This window comes from Cyanistes caeruleus, chromosome 6 (genome assembly GCF_971803275.1).
Source record: "Cyanistes caeruleus chromosome 6, bCyaCae1.hap1.1, whole genome shotgun sequence".
Lineage (NCBI taxonomy): Eukaryota > Metazoa > Chordata > Aves > Passeriformes > Paridae > Cyanistes > Cyanistes caeruleus.
The window spans coordinates 23087865-23112772 of NC_141706.1; the positions used below are offsets into that span (position 1 = coordinate 23087865).

At 40.4% G+C, this 24908-nt stretch overlaps 1 protein-coding gene and 1 long non-coding RNA gene across 3 annotated transcripts in view; one reads left to right on the forward strand and one right to left on the reverse strand.

Annotated features, from left to right (window-relative positions):
• LOC111930747 (mucin-5B) overlaps window positions 1-24908 on the reverse strand; it is a 45072-nt gene that overhangs the window by 8740 nt on the left and 11424 nt on the right. Inside the window, exons 11-38 of one of the 2 annotated variants that reach the window (XM_023928922.2) lie at window positions 23595-23733; window positions 22907-23008; window positions 22622-22691; window positions 22282-22419; window positions 21562-21726; window positions 20608-20702; window positions 18976-19102; window positions 15711-15963; window positions 14665-14717; window positions 14172-14272; window positions 13722-13873; window positions 11835-11973; window positions 11004-11114; window positions 10422-10601; window positions 9831-10067; window positions 8804-8960; window positions 8465-8593; window positions 7950-8034; window positions 7712-7749; window positions 6535-6690; window positions 5629-5694; window positions 5207-5299; window positions 4325-4566; window positions 3631-3808; window positions 3088-3338; window positions 2484-2667; window positions 1775-1967; window positions 929-1107 (exon numbers count right to left, since the gene is read on the reverse strand). In XM_023928922.2, the coding sequence (XP_023784690.2) occupies window positions 929-1107; window positions 1775-1967; window positions 2484-2667; window positions 3088-3338; window positions 3631-3808; window positions 4325-4566; window positions 5207-5299; window positions 5629-5694; window positions 6535-6690; window positions 7712-7749; window positions 7950-8034; window positions 8465-8593; window positions 8804-8960; window positions 9831-10067; window positions 10422-10601; window positions 11004-11114; window positions 11835-11973; window positions 13722-13873; window positions 14172-14272; window positions 14665-14717; window positions 15711-15963; window positions 18976-19102; window positions 20608-20702; window positions 21562-21726; window positions 22282-22419; window positions 22622-22691; window positions 22907-23008; window positions 23595-23733 (4013 nt within the window). The remainder of the gene's footprint in view (window positions 1-928; window positions 1108-1774; window positions 1968-2483; window positions 2668-3087; window positions 3339-3630; window positions 3809-4324; window positions 4567-5206; window positions 5300-5628; window positions 5695-6534; window positions 6691-7711; window positions 7750-7949; window positions 8035-8464; window positions 8594-8803; window positions 8961-9830; window positions 10068-10421; window positions 10602-11003; window positions 11115-11834; window positions 11974-13721; window positions 13874-14171; window positions 14273-14664; window positions 14718-15710; window positions 15964-18975; window positions 19103-20607; window positions 20703-21561; window positions 21727-22281; window positions 22420-22621; window positions 22692-22906; window positions 23009-23594; window positions 23734-24908) is intronic. The other variant, XM_086895682.1, reaches the window with a different exon arrangement.
• On the forward strand, window positions 92-17114 carry LOC147652517 (uncharacterized). The gene is made up of 3 exons (XR_015288702.1): window positions 92-288; window positions 11228-11350; window positions 14197-17114. It is a non-coding gene; the product is annotated as an uncharacterized LOC147652517 (long non-coding RNA).

A 24908-nucleotide genomic window follows, 5' to 3' on the forward strand; every position in this document is an offset into this window, starting at 1 on the left:
GAGGCAGGAGGACACGAAGGGACAAAGCGCCCAGGCTACCGCAGCAACCTCCCGGGTCCGCCCAGCCCGGCAAGGGGGTCCCTGCCGCTCCAGCCACAGGGGCCGAGGGGCCAGCACGGTGCAAGCGACAGGACCAGCAGCGCTCGCCCTGATCCCGAGCAGGGCAAAGCAGGCACACAGAAGCGGTGTGTTGCCATCTAGTGCCCAAGCTGCGGGGAGCACACGGGACTCCTCGGCTGAGCTACGCAGGAGACATTGTGGGCCTGGTTCCCCCTTGTTTTGCACCAGGTCTGAACTGGAACAGCCTCTTTGGTTTGTTCCTGCTTTTTTTCAGGTCCGGAGCAGCAGCGGAGTACAGAGCAGACCAGACTTGCTTCACCCCAGGGGGTGTTTTCCAGGCTTAACTCGCTGCCCATTGCCAGGCCCTCAGCGCTCCCATGCCCAGGCTTTGAGCACTCCTATTCCCAGAGCACTCCCATCCCCAGGCCCTCAGCGCTCCCGTCCCCAGGCTCTCAGCACTCCCATCCCCAGGCCCTCAGCACTGCCATGCCCAGGCCCTCAGCACTCCCATCCCCAGGCTCTCAGCACTCCCGTGCCCAGGCCCTCAGCACTGCCATGCCCACGCCCTCAGCACTGCCATGCCCAGGCCCTCAGCACTCCCATCCCCAGGCTCTCAGCACTCCCATGCCCAGGCCCTCCACACTCCCATCCCCAGGCTCTCAGCACTGCCATGCCCAGGCCCTCCACACTCCCATCCCCAGGCCCTCCACACTCCCATCCCCAGGCCCTCAGCGCTCCCATGCCCTGGCTCTCAGCACTCCCATGCCCAGGCCCTCAGCACTCCCATCCCCAGGCTCTCAGCACTCCCATGCCCAGGCCCTCAGCACTCCCATCCCCAGGCTCTCAGCACTGCCATGCCCAGGCTCACCACACTGTCCACTCGCCAGCCTCCTCCAGTCCACACAGACCCCGTGGAGCCCACACAAGGCTGCGTAGGTCTGCATGCTCTGGCACTCGGTGCTGGGGTGCTCCTCCGAGCACCCGCTGGCCACACACGCCTCATAGTAGGGCTGGGGGGGAACCACGCCATGGCACTCTGTCAGGGTCCTTCACGAAGCAAAGAGAAAAACCTTGGGCTACTTCCAAGGAAAAATTCAGAGCCAAACCATCCCCCCTGCCGCAGGCAAAGTCTCAAGGTACAACTACAAATTGTTCTCGTAGGCAATACACTCCCACAGCTTAATACAGAATGAGCTTTACCTGCCATTCTTTACAAGGCTTTGAAAGAAAACAGTATTATGTTGGACTGCTACCTGCAAAGATTCCTGCACAGCTAATAGCTGTAAGTCTATATGCTGACATTTTTATGCTAGCATGTTTGAAAATCCTTCTTTAAACCACAAAATTATTTTTAAAAACAGACATGTGTTTGCTTACTATATTCTGACTGTGTTTCATATCATTCAGAGCTTTCAGATATTGAATTATAGCTAGTTCCCACTTGGCCTCTCCAGAGCTCACAGGCAGAGGGAGTGCCAAGCAGCAGACACTATTAAGAGAGGAATGATTTTTCTGATGCAGCTGAAAAATATCTGCCAAGCTCAAAACATCTGTTCACTGCCAAGCTCACACACATCTGTTCATTACTCAGTTTCACAAGGTATGCAAGACTGTATTTTCTTAATTTCCTAGAATCAGTTTACCCAAGCCATTTAGAGAAGAATGAAATTTCCCCGTGGACTTATTTGTCTGATACTTCTGTGAGTTGTCTTACCAGATAATTTTACACAGATTAGAAGGCACACAATGCTGATGATACTCAATCTTTGACAGTTTTGAGACACCAGGATTACAGTATCTGTTGGTAGGATATGGGACTTTCCAATCTAATGCCATCTCTTTGAAGGACTTGACAACCTCACCATTCCGCTTCATAGCATCATCAGACTTCTGGTTGGTGCAGGTACCTGGTAGCAGTATAAAAATGACAGTTCAAGGACAGTTGATGCTGGCAAAGATGCTTTTAGAGAGAATCTGGGGGGAAGTTCTCCTCCTTGTGCAAAGGGAGCGAATGTGGGGTCCTGGATAAATTCACACAGACTGTTTCCAGAAAGAGCAGGTTTGAAGAAACAGTTTGACAGCTACTCATGAAAACCAGAATTGATGTGTTGGTTGATACATTTCCTCCTGGTGGCCAGAGTAACTAAGATGGCACAGGACTCTCCACATTTCCTACATTCCTATACAAAGTAAATATGATGAAAAAGAAGGACCTAGAAAAATTCTATCCCAAACAGACTCTGAACAGAGAAAGGATATGACTTCAAACTACATTTCCTGACAGTGTCTTTCCATTAAATAAATTTCTTAACATTTGTGAGAAATAGTGAAGTTGCAAGCATTTACAGATTTTACAAGAGAATGAGAGATAGAAGGAGGAAAATTCAGAGCATTAAATTTTGTCAGCTGATGAGTACACTCACCACAGAGTCCCATGGTATTGTTATAAAACTTGCTGAAAGGGAGTCTTATGTAAAATGCAAGTCGACTATAGGAGATATAAACCTCTAATTCAGGTATTTCAATTATGGCATAAAGGCCAGAACTGGTTATCCTGATACCATTCTTAAAAATGTCTGGAACAACTTTCTTATCATCAAACAAAATCTAAAAAGAAAAGAAACAAAAGGTCTTTATGGACACTCTTTCATTGAGTAAGGTACATGATTAGTGAAACTGGAAAGCAGAGCAGCACAAATTCAAGGCCTTAGGTGCACCAAATGATGTCTGGCAAAGGCAGTCATTAAAGCAGTTGTCTAATAGTCCTTTTTATTATGTTACAATTTATATTTGAATACTCATATCAGGACAAAAATCACAATTTTCAGTTATGTGATCATTTCCCAGATTTTTAGAATATACAGATTTTATTGACACAAAGCAAAAAAAGAGAAGTAAAGTAATTGAATTTCTTATCCATTCCATATTTTACAAGCTTAATCCTTTGTCATGACAGGACATTTGGCAGTACAGTAGTATGACTACAGCAAAATAATATTGAGAATTCATCTAAACACAATACTTTACCAAGTTTGTTTCTTTTCCATGTTCCATTGCTTGTGTCAGAATAACAACAGACTTGGAGTAAAAAATGATAAGGGACATTGAGCAAATTGCTCCACCAGTGGCAGCACAGTAGTAGTTGTCTATGTGAATCCAGAAGTTGTGAGAGTCAGGATGAATTGACTTCACAAGGACATAGGTGCAGTTTTCTTTAAAATGGTAATATGCTCCATCAAAAGTCACATAATGCTCATTTCCCCATCCACTGCAAATACCTAGAAGACAGAATGACAGGCTTCAAGTTTGACTTCTGAGCTACTTGTGAGTACAAGCTGTTTTAATCTTCTCACTCGCTTCCAGTCAGAGACTAAAAAATACCCAGTTTGATAAAGAAAAACTACTCTAGCAAGGATATCTGCTTTCAACAGCCAAAATTTCAGATGGGATTCCATATCATTGTATCCTACTGAACTGATATGAACATAATATAGATGCTGACCAGATAAACTTCTTTTTTGAGGCCCAACTGAACATAACATAAATTTCAGGAATTTTGCTGCCACTTACACTGACACTCAGAGAGTTGACAGCAACCGGTTTCATCGGAGTGGTTTGTGAAAGGGAAGCCATTGACACAGAGTTTTGGTTGCTGAGGTGGGCAAGTTATGACAGACAATTTGATATTGTTTCCTTCTCCCAGGCAAGTGGCAGTATAGCAGTTTCCAAAATTCCATGTTTCATTAAACTATTGATTAATTGGAAAAAAAAAAAAAAAAAAAAAAAAGGAGAGGCAAATAACAAAGTAATGTCACAAAATCTTTAAAGTCACACACAGCAACTGCATTCCATTCAATTTGTCTGGCATGGCAAAACTTGGTGTCTACTCTGGCTCTGGAAATCAGGCAATATGAACTCTATAGGAATCAAGAGAGCCTTGGTATCTACCTTTTAGGTATATATATTAGGGTCCTGGCCACTTCTGATGGTAGGACACTGCCAGATGTGGCTTCCTAGTCTTTGTTCAGCTTAGATAGCTCTGCTCACCTAAAATCATTTAGGTGTTTCAGGTGAACAGAAGAATCTTTAACTTATTCTTTCAGTGGGGTTTTCTGGCGTACTTCTAAATCATCTCATTCAGCCACACCTACAGTCCAGCTGCAGTGCTGGATATCAGCATCAGAGGAGACACCAAATCTTGGCTGCAGGAAATGCATGAATGGTGGAATGATGAATGATGAAACACATCTTCAAAATCTCTCACCTTTCTGGGAGGAATGAGTGCAAGACAATCACTCACAGAAGTCCTTGTGGGAGCAGGAACTTGTTTTTTTACGCCAGGAGCAGGTGTTGGTGGACAGGTTTCAGAATGTGGATCACAGACCTTGAGGGTGTCAGTATGACCAGCTTTACACTCTGCCCAAAGTAATTCAATCTGACACGATTTATTGCAAACGGAGTAAGCACAACGACCTGATACATTCACTGGCAGAGAAACATTTTCTCCTGCAAGGGCAAAACCCAAGTGTTAGCCTGAGGCCTAATCACAGAGCAGCTGCATTCTCAGCTCTGCATTTAACTATCTGTACCCAATAGCCATGCTCAGGGGACTGTCTGTCTGCAGTTCCTGAGATTCAGTGGCTGAATATTCAAGTCACCCAAATGGCAAAGACTGAGGGAGGGCCACAAGGCATAATCTGAAATCCTGCTCTTAGGTACATTGGAAGGAATTGAAAATGAGTACAAGAAGAGACAATACTGAGTATGTCACTGAGTGCATCTGCTCTTCACGAACACTAGGAGCTAAGTGAAGCAGGAGCTACTAACAGATGAAGAGTCTTTCCTCCCCACTTTTGGAATATTTCTGTGAGTTACAAGCTCCTGTTCAGCAGTTTGCGATTCAGGGCTCTGCTGACATCAGCAACTGCTCTAAGTTTCCTTATACCAAGGATATTCAAACCAGACCAAAGTTATTGGATATGGGAGAGTTGTAGTTCTGAAAGTGTTAGCTACAGTTCAAAGATGTAACAACTTCTGATAATGTCTAACTGTGAAAGGCAGACCGAGAACTTGCTGAAGCACTTTTATCTATCAGTGCATCTTTCCATGTCAATGGTGCAGAAAAAAAAATTGCATGGTTTCTCACCCATTTGTATCAATTGTCCATTGTCATTGCAGAAGCAGGGAGTGGCTACCCCTGATGAGGGAGGTGCAGATGTTACATATTGAATATGTGGTCCTGCAGGAAATCAAATCAATTAGTATTTAAAACCTCTGCAACTCTACTTTCAAGCACTATGACATCTCTTACATTCTCTACAACCACGAAAAAAAAGAGAAAAAAGTAATCTTTTTTTTACCCCCACTACATTCTGTACATGTCCACACAGAAACCACCCTCTGTATTTATAAATACTCTCTCTATTAGATATTATGGTGTTGTAATACTACACACACCCCCTCCCACTTCTAGGTTTTGGGTTTTTTTCTATATGGAATACAATAAACTCCCCTTCTTCTGTCATTTATTCATTCCAATTAAATGTTTCTAGTCCTGCAGTACTTCACCTGACTTTGGAGAGATGATTTCCAGTGGCACTCCATTTGGATTTGTAATGCTTTCTTTCAAAGCAACTGTTGTTTTAAATAGAAACAGATCATATAGACATTTTACTATGCCATCTGCAGAGTGTTTTCAATAATCCTTCCTTTTCTAGGTATTACTCCACTGTACTTATTTCAATTGTTAATATTCTCAGTAAATACCAAACACGTGGGCACATCATCAAGTATTTAGCTCTTCCACTCACATGAGTAGAGAAGCTAACTTAATTTTCCTTGTTGACCTTGTATAATTTTCTACCAGGATATTAATTTTTTTTTTTTAGCCACTTATTTTTATTTGTAGTGATCATGTGGCAAATTTCCCACTTTTCTTTATCTTCTTTTTGCTTCCTATTTTCTGCTTTTTCACATTCCATTCACTCTGGAAAATCCCTTTCGAACAGGAGTTAATTGCCAAGAAGTTTTATTTTCATATTCCAGTGACCCATATGAAACTCACTAATTCCAGTGCAGAATACAGTACAATAAGAACTATAGTGTATTATAGGTGATAAGGAGAAGAAAAACAAGATTTAGAAGTATGAAATATTAAGACTGACAACACCAGAGTGTCAACTGTGGTATGCTTAAACTTATTGTTAAAGTTGTAAGGAAAAATCACTGAATCTTTCTGTTCTCTCTTAACCTCACTGACAGTAAGGTCAGCAAGAATCTATGAAAACTGCACTTTTGGTCTTTACCACGAGACCCACAAGCCCTGTTCCCTCAGTTTTCAAACTTCAACAGTCTTAAATTCTGCTCTTATCCTAGACGTGCTTTTTCCAAGGAGTCTTTTTCCAAGATAGATAAATCTTATTATCATTACGGACTTCTACAGAATCACCACCAAGCCTCTTATCAATCTAGTACCTTGTGCTGGTGTAGATGGAGTTCTGCAGGGGGTGAGGGTTTTAACAATCTGTCCATTAGGGCCACAGACCGCTTCACCACACTCGGTCCCATACACGTGGCTGTACACAGTTTCGTTTAAGGTGTAGGTCTTCCCATTGTAGCAGCAAAGACAAACTGAAGCACCAGAAGAGAAAATGCCATAGCACCAGAGGATACTTGCCATATAAATACAAGTGAAAAGCAAACCAAATTCTGCATTTATGCTTCTGAAGGCTCACATCAAACATGAGTTACCTGGCAGAAAAACTTTGTCAGTTTCTGCTTGAGAAGCTGCACTGGGAGTCTATCTCATTTATTTAAAAGCGTGTTGGATTTTTCTGGTTGCTGGTGTTTCTTGGAGTCATGTTGCATAGAGGAATAACTGGTTGGTAAAAGCATCAGAACTGCTACTGGCCTAACCCAGTCTGGAGCACCTGAGTGTGACTGGGATTTACTGCCTTTCTGAGTGACAAAACACTGGCTCAGGAGGTGTTGCACAGCCATTTCCGTCCACAAATGAGAAGCATACAGTGGTACACAACTCCATTCAAATATATGAGAAGCTCTCCAGATTTTGGAGACTGTACATGTAAGAACCAAAGGAAGTGTATCTATTACTGTAACAAAATCAGCTAAACTGTGTGTTATCTACTGGGTCATCCTGTGTTTTGGGGTGTGATTTCTCCCAGATATGGGAATGAAATGATGTTGTAACTTAACCAAATCTGTCCTTTAGGCACACAAACACATATCTGATAAGCTAGCTGGCTTGGTTTTTTTTATTAAATGAATGGTCAGAAAACTGCACTTCTACAAGATTTTCCCTGTTCTAACTTATTAAAAGAGATATCATGAATGGCCTGCTATAGACTACTATCTATCTGTCTTCACTGACTACCCAGAAAGTGGAAAAGTGGTATTAATCTGGGTAAGATGAATCCTACATATCACACCTGTCTCCTTCCTCCCTATGATTATTCTTTACACAGCTCTTGATGTAAAAGGCTGCATTTTGCTTATCAAAGTATATCTGTGCTCCCACATATTAAACTACCTGTCTGACCTCCTATTACCAGTATGTTTGCAGTAACATGTAATGTTGGGTTGTTTCAGTCCTGCCATCACTCAATGCATGGTGAGGGTGGTGAAAAGTTACCTTTGGAGTCTTCAGCACATAGTTTCTCTTTGGGGTCACTGAAGAGAAAGAGTAAAAAAAGAATTGTTTTATTGAAATGAATTAGTATACAGAAAAACATCATCTGCAACTGTACCTGTGTTTACAAAAAACCTACTCCTGGATTTAGTGGTAATTGCCACTGCCTATAAACATTAACAAAACATCTAGTTTGTCCTTTCCAGTCCTGTTCTATCTTTCTCACCATCAACTGACCTACCATGAAGTGCAGTTAGGGAGGGAGACACACTCTCTGCTCTCCTCATCAAAATACGGCTTGTCAGGACTACACTCTGGGTAACAGCCTGGAAAATGAAACAAAGTGTTCCTAGTCTGAGTTACATAGATACTGGAAAACACATAAATACCTCTATCAAATATAGATTTGATCCCCAAATGAATGTGATTTTAGTATGAATGTTCTTTTTACTACCAATTATTTTTCCAAGTCCTCTTTTTACCTCTCTCCCCAAAGTTTTAATTTACAACATTTGTCAACAGATTCTTTGCAAAATTCTTTGCAAATTTATATTGAATTTTATCTCTCCACAGATTTAAAGGCAGCAGGCAAATGATGCTTTGAATGGCACCATCACACAGGGAATTAGCAAAGCATGGTCAATGAGCTTTTGGGACAATGGGATAACCTTTCAGTCACTTTGGTGCTTCAGACATTTAAAACCAGACTAGTAGCTGCAACTCCCATAAACTGCATTAAAGTCAAGGAAGAATTACCTTCTAAACTGTACAGCAAGTTCCCACATTTCCCTTGTGGGTTCCTGCAGGTCCTTAGACAAGGGGCTCCACAGGGTTTATAGAACCACTCATGTTTGCCAGGTGGATTGTAATAATCACAGAACACAGCTGGAACAGAAGAATAAAAAACATTTAGGTCTCAGACACTGGGCAGGGACTATTTTCAAATCTTGTTTAAAATACTTTAATAAGATAAACACGATAAAAAGAACTCAGTCACACATGCATAGCAATGTGAGTGTTCTGCTCTTCTGTATCCCTTGTGTGCCTGAGCACAAGGGGCTCTGCTTTCTGTGTGCATTTCAGAGCAGTACTTACGGCAAATGGCAGGGGTTCTCCAGTTGACACAGACACCAGCTCTGCTGCAGCTCCTCGAGTAAGCAGCAACTGAGGTACAAAAGCACTCACAGTCTCCCACACTGTCACAGCCACAGAAGTCAGACACACAAGATTCATAATATGGAATTGGGTTCACCTGCCAAAACACCGACAGAGCTGTCACCACATCTGTATCTGCTGTACTGTGTTTTAATGAGGGAAAGGGCTCTGAATTTCTGTCCTGCACTGATGGTTTGTGACAGACTGGGATTGTCACGAAGGAGCCATGATATTTTACAACAGGTAGTTTTCTCTTTTCACCTGCCTGGTAGAATTGGACTCTAAATCTTTCTATTCTCATATGTGTAATGGTGCCACTTACACTTAAAATGCCACCAGTGTGATTTCTGCAGAACTGAACTACCTTGTTTTGGCTTAGCACAGCTACACAGTGTGTGCACTCTTCAACTGAGAGACAGTGACTGAGTATGAAAGGAAATCCTGTTTCCAGTAAACTTCGTGTCTCTTGTTTTTTAACCATTGGCAACATAAACTAACAAATGAAATAAAGGAAAGGTTTTTTAAAATTTGTTTATTAAAGTGCACTGAAGCTTTATATAGACACCCTAATTAAGAAGAGTAGCCTTGTTTCTGTTTAAATTAATTCAATTTGTGACTCAAATAAACCAAATAATTAGTCTCTTTAGATAACTTAAATTAACTTCCCAAGGATCACCATACAAACAATCCTAGACTAACTTCTCTCTACATTTTACAGATGCCTAACTTTCTACTATTGGTGGCCAGCTATTATCCTCTTTATTTTCAGTTGTTCAAAACAGGCACTGCTGTTTCCTCAATACTGTGCAACAGGATTTAACAGGCATATCTGTGAAGTGAGGTCTTGAGAGACACAGCCTTGTACTACTGTGTAATATCTTCAATACTAAAAATATGCCTTAAATGTGCTGCAAAACAGCAACAAGTATCTAGTGTGAAACTATTGAGGATGAGAGAACAGGATTACCTTGCTGTGACAGGCTTCAAAGATGTTACTCTTAATGATGCTGCAGTGCTTCTGCCCCAGGGCAGACTTGAAAGGCTGATCCACACACAGGTCTGTCATGTTTATATTTGAACAGGTGCTTGTTATTTTCCAGCTATTTCCAAATTCCTGGATGCTCATCTCCATGGACTGCCCTCTGGTTGTGAAGTCATTCCTTGAGCGGCCATCAAAGTCCCCACAAAGACCACAGACTTTTCCCTGTGTAATTTGTGTAGGCACAGTAAATGCTTTGGTTATTTTGAGTGCAGCCCACTCTTTGACAGAAATAAACTATAGAACCTGTAAAAGCAAAATAGGTGCAAATTTCTAAAGAGACTGCAAAAAATGGCTTAGAAAAAGTTGGACTTCAAATAAATATTCTAGAATGTTTTATACTGACTGAACAGTGCAAGAAACCACAAGATAATGGCCTGCTTGCTGCTGCTTCTTGTCCACTAAACCAAATTTTTTACAAGCTTTTTTTTCCAAGCCTTGCTTTTCAAACTGGGGCTCCAGTTCTGGATGCATAACTCTAAATTTGAAATCATAACTCCCAGTCTACCCCCCACTTACCTGGAAAGATGGTGCCACATGAACAACAACAGTAGTCTTTTGGTCCCACATGAAGTTCATCCCTTGATTTGTTTCAATGACAATATAACCTCCTCTGAGATCGACTTTGTAATTTTTCTCAGCTCCTGGATCAGTGGCTATCTCCTGAATTCTTCCTTCCAAGAGCCTTATTTCACTGCTCTACAGATACATGAAGGAAATCAAATAGAAAACTTAGTGCAACAGCACTGGCTTTCTGGCTCTCATTTATTTTTCTGTCATCTTCACACTATCTTGGTAGCTAGGTGAGCCATAGTCACAGATGCACAGAGCCTACTGTCACAAATGCAAACACACAGACACACACAAATGCACACACATATTGTTGACTCCTTGCATCGTTCCCCTCATCCACAGAAGTGTTCAATCCCTGTTAACATCAAATACCTAAGCCTTTCCCAACTTTCCTGCCTTAGCTTGCTGGCTGTTTGACTTCCATAGGTACTCTTTAGCAGCAACTGAGATGGAATATAAGAGAATGATACAGTAATTACTACAAAATCAAGACTACAGCTGCCTGCTTATAACTAGTTCTAGACAAACCTCAAAAATCAATGTGATCTTTAGGGAGCAGATGGAGCGTGACTTCCCACAGGCGTTGTTCTGAATCACAATCCGGAAGGTGCCAGCATCCATGTTATTAGGGCAAAAATCCTTGGAAAAACAGATAACGTTCTGTTAGATCTTGTCACACAACTAGACCAGTCATAAGCATTTTCAGGAGCTCTAAATGAATGACACTCTGATCTGGATTCTTTATTCACTAGAACTAAAGAATTTTGGAAGAATCTGGTGGAAGATGACCTGGTGGCAGATGAATATTTGACTGGGATTTTCAAGAAGGAAAACTAAGGGAGAAAATGAACTTGTCATAGCAACAGTGTAAAAAGGTAAAAATATATTTTCTTAAAATTAGCAAAACCAACTGTAATTTGGGGATGACAAAATGTCTCACTGAGTGCTGTCCCATTACATGCAATTATTATATATGAGGCTCCCACGTTAGCCTCTGCATGCTTCTGCCACAACAAAAATAATGTCAGTCTTGGATGGGACGGGTGATGGGAACACTTTTCAACACCACACCAATTTCTTTCCCTTGAAAATGCTGGAATGCTATCAGTAAAGGGCAGTCCAACCAAGGAGTCAATCATTTGGGATCACACAGTGCCCTCTTGTGTCACTTCTGAGAGTTAATTTGCTTTTTTTTATGTGGAAAATCTCACTATCAGCTCTGGGTGCAAGGGGAGGGGAGTAGGCTCTGCTCATTAGTTTAGCCATTTTGCATGGGAATGCCTTTTAGTTACCCAGACTGAAGCCTACAGCATGGGCTGTGAAAAGCATATGGAACGAAAATTGAAAATAAATTGATACCTGAGCTAGGATATAGTCACAGTCTCCCAGGAAATCGAACTTCTCCCCATCAAAGCTCATGTAATGTCCATTGCCATACACAGTGCAGGTTCCCTTGCAGGGATTGTCTGTGCAGTTCCACTGCCTTTTGTTGCAGGTGCTGGGAGGCAAAAATGCAAAGAATAGACAACATTTACATGAAACATGGACTTTCCTTAACCCCAAACAGGAGCAGAATAATTAAAAAGGTTTATTGTTTGCAGTGCCCTCTCAACTGTTCCAAGATCATGCCAGGAGAGGCCATACCAATCAGAAAGTTCATGTTTACTACCCAGACACATTTATTCTATTACTTATTTCAAATATATTTCAAATAATTAATTCCTGTCAGCAGATGGTGGGAGTTTAGCAGACAAATTCGAGGTGAAAAAGTGAATATTTCAACCATTTCTGAATTTTAATGTGTGAGAGATCATGCTGGAGTTCTGTTACAGTGGTGTGAACAAATATTATCTCTGTCTTTCCTTTGGTCTGTCTGAAATGGAGAGAATTTTTTTCCCTCAGCAGCCCTCATAGTGCTGTGCAGCACTAGCAGCTACAAAGGTGTTGGTAACACCCCAGTGTTTTGGCTGCTGCTGAGCAGCACTCCCACAGCATCAGTGCTGTTTCCTCAGCATTCTCCCCCTCACTAGTAGGCTGGGGCATGGATAAGGTTTTGGGAGGGGACAGAGACAGGACAGCTGGCCTGAACTGGCCAAAGGGGTATTCCAAACCATGTGATGTCTGCTCAGCAATAAAAGCTAAGAGAATGGGGGAATGGAGTGGGAAAAGGGTGGTGTATGCTATGATGTTTGTTTTCTGAAGTTCTGTTCCTATGAAAGTGGGCTGGACATCACCTGCTGATGGGAAGTAGGGGATAAATATTTTGTTTTCCTTTTCTTCTGTACATAGACTTTGCTTTTGCTTTATTAAACCATCTTTATTTTGACCTATGAGTTTTTTCCATCTTGTTTTCTCCCCAATCCTGTCCTGCTGAGGAGGGTAGCGATAGAGCAGCTAGGTGGTCACCTAATGTCTAGCCAAAGTCAACCCACCACACCTTGACAACCTTCACCTCTTCACTAGTTCAGGAGGACTGTAGACAGAAAATCTAGTTGTTATACCCTGACACAGAAACTACATTTTCTTTCCCATGTGTGTCCTCTTCTCATGAGAAAACTATATCCTCACTGCAATAAAACTTCTTAATGACTCTGTGATATCAACAACAGCTTATCAGGTTTTGACTTCACATGTAAAACTTGACTGCCTGTACCAATGGTGATTAGACCAGTGTTTCTAGCTCTTATATTCTGTGCATTCATTTGGCAGAACTACACAGTCTCATCCTTGCTAAGTAATGGATAAGGATTCAAAGCATTCTACCCACCATGATGAGTAATAACAACGAAATCTATGGCACCAGAAATCTGAGCAACAAGAGTATTAATTTATCTTGAGAATTATGCATCTGGAAGCACTGCAAGACTCAAGGGAGGACCATTGCTATTCCTCTTTGACTAAATTCAATCATTTTCCAGGGTTCAGCTGTATCCAACACACATATACTCAATTCTCCCTTATTGAATGAGCAACCACACACCAGCCAGGGTAAGGTTGGTTTCTGAAGCTGGTGGGGAAACAGAAAAGGATAGAAATTGTTTGAAGATATTGGTGCTTGTTCTCCCCAAGTGCAGGCTCATCATCTCATGATGCAGAGAAATACTTCTCTTTTTATTTTTACTAGCAGCCCAATGGCTCTCATGATGAAGAGGAAGGCTTCAAAGCACACCTTGCCCCGTGGGTGCACTATGGACTGACAATTCTAACACACTTTCTTATAAAACAAGACTCCCTGGGATAATGTACCATGTGTTGCAGTCCACTTTGATGGTTTCCCCGGGTTTATAGAAGTGTCCTCCATGAACACATGGGCATTGATCTTTGGGAATACATCTTCCACTGCCATCCAATACCAGTCCATCAGGACACATGCAGCCAGAAACACATTCTGTGACATACTGCACATTAGAAGATACAGAAGAAGACAACTTGTTAGTGCACAGAAAGAGCAGGAAACCAGCAGAGATGTGCTAGCTCTGTAAGCCAAAGTTTTGGACTTTAAAAAACTCCTTAATTGCAAGCTAGTGGGAATCATGCTGCAAATATCACGGGTACATTGTTAGCTATAGCTGCTGTGTAGCAATGAAGCAGTTGGTGCGTGCCCAGCATAGCATGTTCCCATCAGTGCCTGATAAGGACAATCCTACATGCACAACCACGCTGTGCTGTGCCCCTGCTGGGAGGTGAGCTCCTTACACAGTGCATGTCCTGTGTCTTGCAGCTTTTCTGGCACTCTGATCCAGTTGCTCCAGGACCTGCAGAGCTGCAGTTGAAGTAATACATAGGAGCTGGGCAATCTGCAGCAGGAGAAAACATGTCAGGAAGGTAATTTAGAGAGAGCAATAAGGATGCCATCAGCGATTGCAGAACCAGACAGAAGATTTCAGAGATTCAAGAATTTCAGCAGATGTCTATAATTTAAAGTTTCTAATAGTTTTGCTTCTGCCTAATAACAGTAAAGGGAGAAGGCAGATAACTTCTAAGCTTTGGGAAATATCCTCGTCATCTAAAGAGTCTAGCAAGTCTGGTGACATTTTACAAAGACAAATGTTATCAATAACTAACACATTTCTGGGAGAATGGAAAAATGTGCAGTATACTAAAATGTTACAGAAAATGAGAGATAACACAGAAAAAACATTATAAATACTGGCTGACACCGTAATGTCATTATTTAACAAAATCTCACCTTTTACCAAGACAGTTTCTCCAATGCAGTCTAATCTTCCTTGAATGCATTTGCTAAAGAAATTCCATAAAACAAAACACATCAGCTCTTTGCACTTTTCTCCCTCACTAGGGAGAAAGGCACTGCAATGCTTCACTTGTCACATGAATAACAAATTCCTATCAAAATGAATATTACAGCTATCAGTTTCACAGACATGAACCATCCCCAGAAGGAAGATTAAAAGATCCAGCTCTTAAAATACTCTTCCTTCATCTGCCACTGGTTTATTGTGTGTTTTCTTTAAATCAAGTTTTTTCTAATCACCCATTTTCCACTCCATGAGATGAGACTAATATTTTCCTAAATAAGAGATCTCTTAAATTACGAAATGAATATGTGATTACAAAATAGTCTAGAATGCTCAGCTGGAAGACAGCTAGGGAGAGAACATATAAACATCTAAATATATAATAAGAAAGCCTTCCCCTGGTAGTTATTTCCATTGCTGCCCTAAGGTATTTGAAAATGAGGATAATGACAATTGTTTTTCAATGCAAATGCAAATTAATGTCACTATTTTTAGTATCCTTCTCCCATACCCCAGCAGTTTCTCTCTCTCTTTTCTAAAAAATCAGTTCAAAAAAACTGAGAATTGGGTGGTTTTTTTCATGGACCATTTTTATTTTTTAAATAGTCTGCCGGATGCTGTGGAGATTTCATTTTGCTTTTTCATTTCAAAGCCTGAAACTCCTTCAAGCCTTCTGTCTTCTAGAAAACTTGCTCCCACTGTTTGTGGATATTTTTTACACAACAATGAACTCTGCATGAGATAGATTACAAATATTGTTCTACTTAACATGTTTTCAAGTTCTTGTTTGCTAGCAGGAATATGCAGGAATTTACTGTGGCTGTACTTCCTGCCAGGGGAAGATACAATCTAGGAAAAATTTGCCATTATTCCTAACTGTAAAATGCTGCCATTCATGGATTTGAGCAGAGACTTCCCCCATGAGCCCTGATTTCCCCAGGCACAGAGCAGCCTTTGCATCATCAGAGCAACTTACCACATGAGTTTATCCTCTTGGAAGGAGTTGCCAGGCTGAACAATCTTGCCTTTGTAGTAGCAGGGGCAGTCATCTGGAGCCACACATTCCTCCTCATCGTTAAGGTAGGTGCCTTCAGGGCAAGCACAGCCCTCCATGGGAGCGATCTGGACCTTGCACAGAGGGTCAGGTTCATCCAGCGAGCGGCAAGACTGGTTACAGTACTTCACACTATAGTTATAAACCATAGTCTCAGGACACTCCTCAGAGGGATCTTTGCAAGAGAAATAGAAGGGATGTATGGCCTTGTTTGTGCAATCAACTGTCATGGCTTCAGCATGCCTTTCTGCACACTGGTAGCCATAAACCTTCTTTTATCAAACTAACAGACCTTGTCCCCAAGGGTTCTAGGAGAATCTACTTGCATAGCCTAAGCTATATGACACTGAACACTGAAATATTCAGCAGGGTGTATATTTTTGAAATTTCCACAATTTCCTATCTTATGCCAAGAACTGAAACCAATAACTTCTGACTTGCTAAAATTTTATTTTCTAACCATTACTAATGATTTCTTTGGCTGGGAATAACTTAAGAAATGGCCATATTTTGTAAGAGACAAATTTTGACATTAAATGGCAGTGACAAGGAACTCTGCCAATTGATTGATGCTACCAAGAAAAAAAAGGGTGTTTCAGTTCTCACAGATGTCTTGAGGAAAACTCTTGTTGTCATCCCCTAGGGAAATGAGAAACAACAGTTTCTAAGATCTCTGAACCAAAGAGGTAAATACCAAAATCTAAAGAGCTCAACTAACCCTGTAAGACAATAAAAAGCTGGTTAATTTTCACAGGCTCACAGTATATACCACCGTCAAAGCTCTGCCATAAAATCTACAGTACTGATCCATAGGGATGACATTGAATTTTGTCATCACCAACATTAAGGCTGGATTTTTCAAGAAAGTCTGGCATCCAGATTTCTTTGAAATTCAGTGAGAACTGGAGAGCTAGTCATCTTGGGCCTCTTTCTAATTCTGCCGATTTAAGAGTGCAGCTGTTTTTCAGATACACACAGATGCACTAGAAAGTACAGGGATCTTGATCATGGCACCTGTGCTAATCAGCTTTGCAGCAATGCTAAGAACTTATCAGCAATAGGTTCTATGCTTTTCCAGTCCATGACCATGGAACACTTTTTTAGATTAGTTAGCTAGGCTTGTGTACACATTCAAAACCAGCACCTCTACCACCACTAACCAGTTGGTTTTCTGGTCCTAGCTGGAGGAAACACAATATCTCATGTGTAAGTCAGGCAAGACATATTCTCCTACTTTTTATTCTTTGACATTTCAACAAGTGGTATTTGTAAATGAAAACAGACCAAATAAAAAAGGTATTAATAAAGATGTTAAATATGAATTTACATCTGTCTCAATCATTAGCTATTAATGCAATAAGACAATGTGTTTACTTTCTCCCTTTAAATTTTCATAGAGGAATAAGATCACTTTCGATAAAGTGAGACTGGTAAGAGAAAGGTAATTTGATTGTAGTGCTCACGGTCACAGGACATCTAAGATGACAGTGGTCACACACATCTCAGATGACAAACCACAACCAGAGGCATGAGTGCAGAGAACACGAGCACCCCAAAGATACCTTCAAGCTAGCTCGCACAGGGAGCTCTAGAAAAGCAGTGCTGAGACTGCTCACCCCAGCAGCTGGGCAACCAGAACTCCAGTAATGGCTCATGCTTCTGCTGAAGAGTGTGTAACAGGCATGCACAAGGTTTAACTAGCAGGATTTGCTTGTTTCACACACTCTGCTGACTGCAGTGCAGATATCTGCTTGGGATACAGCCCGCAGCTTGGCAGAGTGGATGCAGCTTCTGGAGCTGGAACAGTTTCCATCCCCCACAATGGGACAGAACACAGAGTGAAGGTTGTGGCCCATTTAGTCTTTCACTCATGAACAGTGAGTCATGAACAACCTTACTCTTATCTCAGCCATGTTCCCAAAAGATTATTTTTTCTTATATAAGGCCTAAAATGATTGTTCTGATTAAACCATTAGCATTTTTTTTCTCAAGGTTACTTCACTGTTTGAGTCAATATTGCCTCCTGTGCCTTAAGAACACAGATTTCGGGCAACCCCACGTTGCAAACCAGTCTTATTTGCCATAAAAAATATCACTAATTCTATGTTGGGAACAAAGCTTTCAGTAAAGTGTCTGTGTCTAGTGCCTAACTGCAGGATTCTAAGACAATTTACTGAGGACTACACTGTGTTCCTTTGAATTATTTTACCACAAGTTTGTGAAATTGTTCTTATCACAGTCTTAAATGCCTCTGACAATGTGTCACAGCAGTTACATTGTTTGCCTCTATTAAGTGTCCCAGCTGGCTCCTAAGTCAGGCAATTAAATAGATCATAGCTGCATCAAGCTCCAAATGCATAATCATTGTTATGTTCTATCTATTCAGATGTGCAATTAGTCAAGAAACCCATACATCTATTTTCATGTTAACAGGAACAAATCTCACTTGAACTATCTGACCATCAATGACAACCTGGGAATGTTGAAGCAAAATTCAGAGTCCACAACAGTGAGTTTTATTCTCAGACCTTATGCCATCTTGTAATAAATTCTGGCAGTGCCAAAGGAAAATACATACATATGTGGACTCTGAACTCAGGATTTGGTGACAATATGTATATCCAAGAAACTTCGTTCATTTTTCAGTTAATCCTGAACTGAAAACGCCTTTAAAGATTTTCACACTTCTGAGAATGTATATATAATCACAAGTATATATTTACTGAAAAAATTACTATTTTACTGTAACATGGGAAAATGTGGTAAATGAGAGTAATGTCATTTGTATTGTCTGAGACAAGAGAGCTGAATATAATACAAAAAAGGTATTGGAATTAAAATACATGGTGAAGCCCACATGTTCAAAAGTAACCTAATTTCTAAACCTAAACTAAAACTAACCCTAACTCCTGTTTTGATTTGAAAAATATGCCTTGTACTATTTTGCTTCTCTGAGTACTGAATTCACCTAAGATTTTAGACAAGGAACATGCATTGTAAGAGCATGAAGCAGTTACAAATTAAATTTTATAGAATAAATGTGTATTCTGTTTTTTAAGGCTCTAACTTGATGACTAAAGACCAAAGACATTGACTGCCACAAATGGGGCTGTCCTGAAGCTGTTTTCTTGAATCTTTTCTGTGTATCACCCTCGCACCCCTGCCCAAGGAATTTAAGTTCACATACCACAGACACCTTGTCTCCAGCCCTGCAGGGACACACCTGCTGAAGCACAGTCTCTGGAATAAGTAGAGAGCACACTGCACAGTGCAACTTCACTCTTCTCAGCATTACAGGTGTCATACATGCATTTCTATAGGACAGAAAATGACATTATTATCTCTAGCTCACAGAAGAAACAGCAAAACATGTAGCAATTCAAAAAGCAATCAACCAATATCTTTTTAAAAAATTATTATTACCAATGAAACTTAATATCTCTAAGAGAAAATGTGTGCTAATGAAATATTATGCAAACCTGAGAAGTAGCAAGTCAGTTACAGAAACTGCAATGACAATATGTCTAACACTCATTAACAGATGAATATTAAAAAAGAGGCGTATATAGTTCATTAAAACACTAAGAAATGTCTATACCAGCCTCCCATGAGGATGTACAATCTAGGACCTGTCAAAATATACCATCTGAAAATATTGCACAGTGATGACTGGCACTTTGTGTACCTACCTAGTAAGCAGATGAGATGCACCCAATGACATGACAGGTGCATGAAGATGGTTTATGGAGAGTCAGTCATATCTAATGACATTTTAAGAACTAGTTATGTAAGTATAGCTGGAATTTAAAGCTTGAGTTCTTTTAACTGTGTGGGCTGTACAAAAGAGCACAGATACAGCTAGTCACTCTAGAGCAGTAGGATCACACTGGATAGACAGTGACTTATCCTGCCATTACTGATGCTGTGGAAAAGGCTTTCATGAATCATGGTTTCAAATCTGATGAGATCAGCAGGAGTAACATACACATCTATAAGAAACTGATTTTTACTTCTTCCTAACCAAAAATTGCAAAATCCTATTTTATTTATATTTACATGAATTCTGATGTGTGTATGTATTTTCTTCTGGGAGAGGTAACACATAAGCCATATTTGTAAAGGTACCTGAAGACATATTACATTCTATGCAAAATTTCAGGCTCAGATATTTTCTCAGTAAGTTGTTTCACACACGTACACACACCCTGAATGAACTTTGTGTTTATACAGAGAGGTAAAGTTTCTTTTCCATACACATAAATGTGGCAACTCTCTCACTCAGACAGCCTTCTCAGCAGCATTATAGAGCTTTACACCAAGAGAACATATGAGCAGCTTCATGTATTCAAAACACAAGGAGACTAACAAGATTCAAAGGTAATAAATGAGATATAAACAATGTGAATACATTTTCTCTCCCTAGATGTGAATTTTGAACCAAGTCAGAGGTGATCCATGGGTCTGGTAAAACTCTCAATTCATTTCCACGTGGAAACACTGATTCTGCTAATCAAAGAGAGAACAGTTTTCACTCTTTGAAACTTTGAAATCTTGAACTGAATTTTTTCATTTTGCTTCTGGGTCATGCAACAGAAGCCAGTGATGCCAATCAATTATTTATGGGGCTGTAGCCAAAAAGGCCCATCTTGCACAAACTCTCATTTTATAATTTTTCTAATCAGCATCAGTGAATTTCTTTGTCACCAGTCACTACTGTAACCCATTTACTGTAACTGTTTCACTCCTCTATGCCAGACCACCTTCAGGTGGGATCAGTCTCCGGGCTAGATTAAACCACCCATCTGGAGCAGTGCCTTACCTTGATGTACACGGAAGGGTCTACAACAGAATGGCAGGCAGCAAACACACTGCTTGTATTGGACAGAAGAGCACACCAGTGCTGAGCAAATTTTTCTGAAGTGAGAAAAAGTATCATTGTCCATAGTCACTTAAACCACATTACTGTCTGAGTCAATATTCTTATCAGGTATCACATTGAACTAGAATGTCCTGAAGTGTTTAGATAATGCCAGATGGAAATACATGTCATTAACTTATCAAAGGGATAAGCATAGTTGGAAGGATAACCAGCCATCTTCCTAAAAGAAAGGTTTCATTTTCTAAGTATTAACATTATTACTGCAGCTGGATTTGCAGAACATATACAGAATCTCCCAATTTTAATTGTTTTTCATCAAAATTTCTTAATTCTTTACAGCCAGGTAATTCCTTACAGTCAAGCAATAATATCAAGCATGTAATAATAATCAGTGAGCTGTGTGGCTATGAGCTGCAGCTTTAATTACATGTGACAGTACCTAGGAGAGGTCGGTCCAAATAATATATATATATATCCAAATCCAGTCAGAGTGAAAAATCAGACAGGGCACCTAGCACAGTGCAATGCTTGCTTAACTCAGCACTGTTGATAACTTCCTCCTCTGGACTTCAGCACAGCTGTAACAACCTAGACTGAGTGAAGAACTTGCCCAAATATTGGCAACCAACTGTGCTGTGCCTTAAACCTAAATTACTATCATTGATGCTGTATGTGCTTTTCAAGTCATCAATGAATTTGTTGGCTCTTTCTCCAGTAGTGCTGTCTTTTTGTTTTGAAAGCAAAGCTATCCTCTCAAAGACCTTCAAAACACAATATTTTTTCTTTAGTAATAGCCTCAAAGGCAGAGGTTTATGAGATTTCTAAAGCTTTTTTGATTATCCTTCAAGTGAAAATTATTTTGCACTGATAAGCCAGGGATGAAAAGCCTGGTACCTTTATCCACACTGTTTGAACAAGGATCTTCAAAGCTGTCCTCAACATCAAAACAGCTGGCTCTAGTTTTCCATGAGTTACCAAAAGCAGAAGCTGAATCTTCCACAGCTCCAGTGACTGTTCTGAAGTCATCAGTCTGGATGTTATTGAAATTGCCACAAAGACCTTGTGTGGGAGGCAAAAAAATAAAGGCAAAAGAAAAGAAATCACTAGATGCATGAAAAAATGAATGGCTTCTTGATGAACACTCTTAGCTCTGTATTAGACTTCGCCTGAGAGAAAGCCATTTTCTTTCAGAGACTTCCTGATGTTCCCATAAATCAGATAGGACCTGTGCTTAGAGCATATTTATTATTTTTCTGCGTTACAGTAGTACTTAGTGATAGCACAGGGATTGGAACTGCTTAAATGTGCTTCAATAAGCACTGGCAGACAGAAACTATCTTCCCCAAAGGCTTATAAATTAAGGAAATGCCAAAAGAAAAGCAAAATGGGTCAGAGAGACAGGGTGTAATTCCATTGCACAAACAGGAAACAGAAGCACAAAAATCTTATATGGTGTTGACAGGAGATTGGTAGCAAAACCAAGAACATAGTCTGCACTTCACAAGTCTCTGATGAAGGCCTGTTTAAACAGATGGAGTCTAAATGATTTGCACACACTAAACACCACAGAGATTTTCTTCAGCACATTGAAGGGTTTAGCCATATATGTCCTACCAGATGTGCGATTCTGAAAAGAATGATCCACTGTTATGGAGAGCTGCATTACAGGTTTCATTTGCACTCGGATCTGCACTCCAGCTGAGCTCAAGATTTTGATAAAAAATGTAGATTGCCTGAAGATGGTGATGCCATCTAAAGTAGAAAGGGAAAAACAAAAAATGTTGTAATTACAAAGCTGTGTAAACAGGAACTTCCATTTGCCAGTGCATGCAGTAACAGACATAGTATCCACCTAACAGTGAGTAAAATAATCTTCTTTTTAGAGAAAGGAGCAGGAATCCCTCTGCAAATAGACATAGGCTATTCTGTGGAAGGTGTGAAGAAGGGGATTTACCTTTTCTTACAGGCAGCTTCACAATGAAATTGTTCATGTAGATATTTCCACAGGAACATATTTTTATAGTCTGCAGGGAAAAGGAAAAAAGACCACATTAGTGAATGCATATGATGTGAGACAGACAAGAGCAACCTGACAAGCTTCATTAAGCATTGAGAAGTAGTGTCTTCAAAACCTCATCACATCTGGGGTCAGTGTAACTCAGTGGCCAGACACCATATGAGAATGTAAGGAAAATAGAAGTGAACTCCTATGTATCACTAATTAAAGAAAATTACTCACAGTTCTTCGTAGTGTGACCAATACATTCTTTAGGCAAGTCATTGTCCTTGAAGTCCCACACTGAATGATCTCCCCAATCACCACAACTGTGTCATCAGTGTTCTGAGAAGACATGAGAAAGGTATGTGCAGACATTGTTAGCATGCTACAGGCTGGGAGCTTGAAGAGAAAAAGGCGTCACTGAAAGGCTAAGGAGTAATGAAAGAACTGGGGTATTTTATATCTAACTTCAAACTGTTTATTTCATTGCCAAAATCAATAATTTCGCTAGTTTTCCTTTGCACTCTTTTTCCTTGCTATCAGCCTGTGTGGATCTCATTTACAGGCATTCACAGATAATTCAATCTTTTTGCAGAAATTTTGGCTCATGCACTTCCCCTGACAGTCACGCATGAAGAAAACTTCAAAAGAACTGCTTGAATCAACAATAATACTTCCATTAAGAAAATTATTTAATTAAAATAAAAAAAGTACAAGTATGTTGAAGCTGCAAAACTTTGAAGCTAAGCATCAGCAATTGACTTGCAATCCATGGCAAATTCAAAAATTTATGGGGTTTAAGACTGAGCATGTGTTGAAGTGCTCTGCTGGATTGGTGCCATTTAATTAAGTCATGTAAAGCTCCAGCTCACTTTAATGCCTCATACTACTCAGGAGTCTCAGGAATGAAAAGAGAAATTGCTCATACCTTAGCTAAGACATAATGACAGTTGCCATGAAAATTGAACCTCTTATTATCAAATGTTGTTACGTGGAATCCTCCATCTATGTGGCAACTTGCAGAGCAGGGCAGAGAGATACAGCTCCAGTGGCCTCCTTTGCAAGTACTGTGCAAATCCCAAAAAGAAGCCATTAGAATAAACACAGCTTCGAGGGAGAAAAGGTGATACACCATTTGAATCTGCACAGATGTGGACTCTTTGTAGTTTTAGCTCATTATCTTGGCTTCTTATTAAAAACCTGTGGGTGGAAGCCTTTCTAATTGGCCCTTAAAGTGTGAGGGTTGAATTCCTCTCAGTGAGAGAGTTAACCGCACTGGGCTTTGGGCTGGCTCCCTCAGAGACACACTGAGATGGGAAAGCAAGAAATGGTTTTCTGGGCCTCAACTGTTTACTTGACTTTTTAAAGAAAGAAAGAACCCTTTCAAGCAGGGTCTTGCAACATCTTGTGCTACTGATACAATTGTTCATCGAGTCACTGATGTGAAGTTTCAGTAGCAAGTTGTGGAGGACCTGAGATAATGAGCAGTTCTCACACCTATGCACACAAGAAGAAAACAGTCCAGCCACATAGGCTTGGGCTTTGAGAGGAGTAAACGTAGAGGTGGCAAGATGGGAACCACCCAAAGCCCATTAAGTTCAATTAGTCAAAATTTCTGGGATTTGAGGAGCATTTTCTCCTCAAAGTGAAAAAAAGTACCGGATATATTAATCCAAAGGGGCTTGCAAAATGTTTGGCCATTCACTATACCACATTTCATTCCTCCTTATAGTAAAGCTTTAACCAATGGTCAAAAATTGTTGTCACACAGGAGCCCAGATAACACATACAGAGGAAAAAATAAAACTGTTTTGAGAGTAATATACCTAAGATCTGATCACCTTTCACCAGTGCAGAATGGAGATGGGTTCAAGCTGCCGGGTGTTTTTCTAAATCAAATCATTCTCAAGGATCAGGACTTCTAAGATCTGGCCTCTAAACAGTCTTATGGAAATCCACATGTTGGTGGAAGTGCCACTTATTAACATGGCATTACTTCTCATCTCACTCTTGTGGCCAAAGTCTCTGAATTAATCAGTAAAGAGTCTAATTTGTCTACATTCTGAGATCTTGATCTCAGTTTTCACAAGCAGTTTCCAGTGAGGGTGGGTAATAACTGTGTGTGATTGAGGAATACCACTAAGTTTTCCTACATTTAGGAAAACCATTCAGAGCAAGGTTTTGAATTGTTATTTAAGACAAAAAGACAAACTATTAAAAAAAAAAAAAAAAAAAAAGAGAG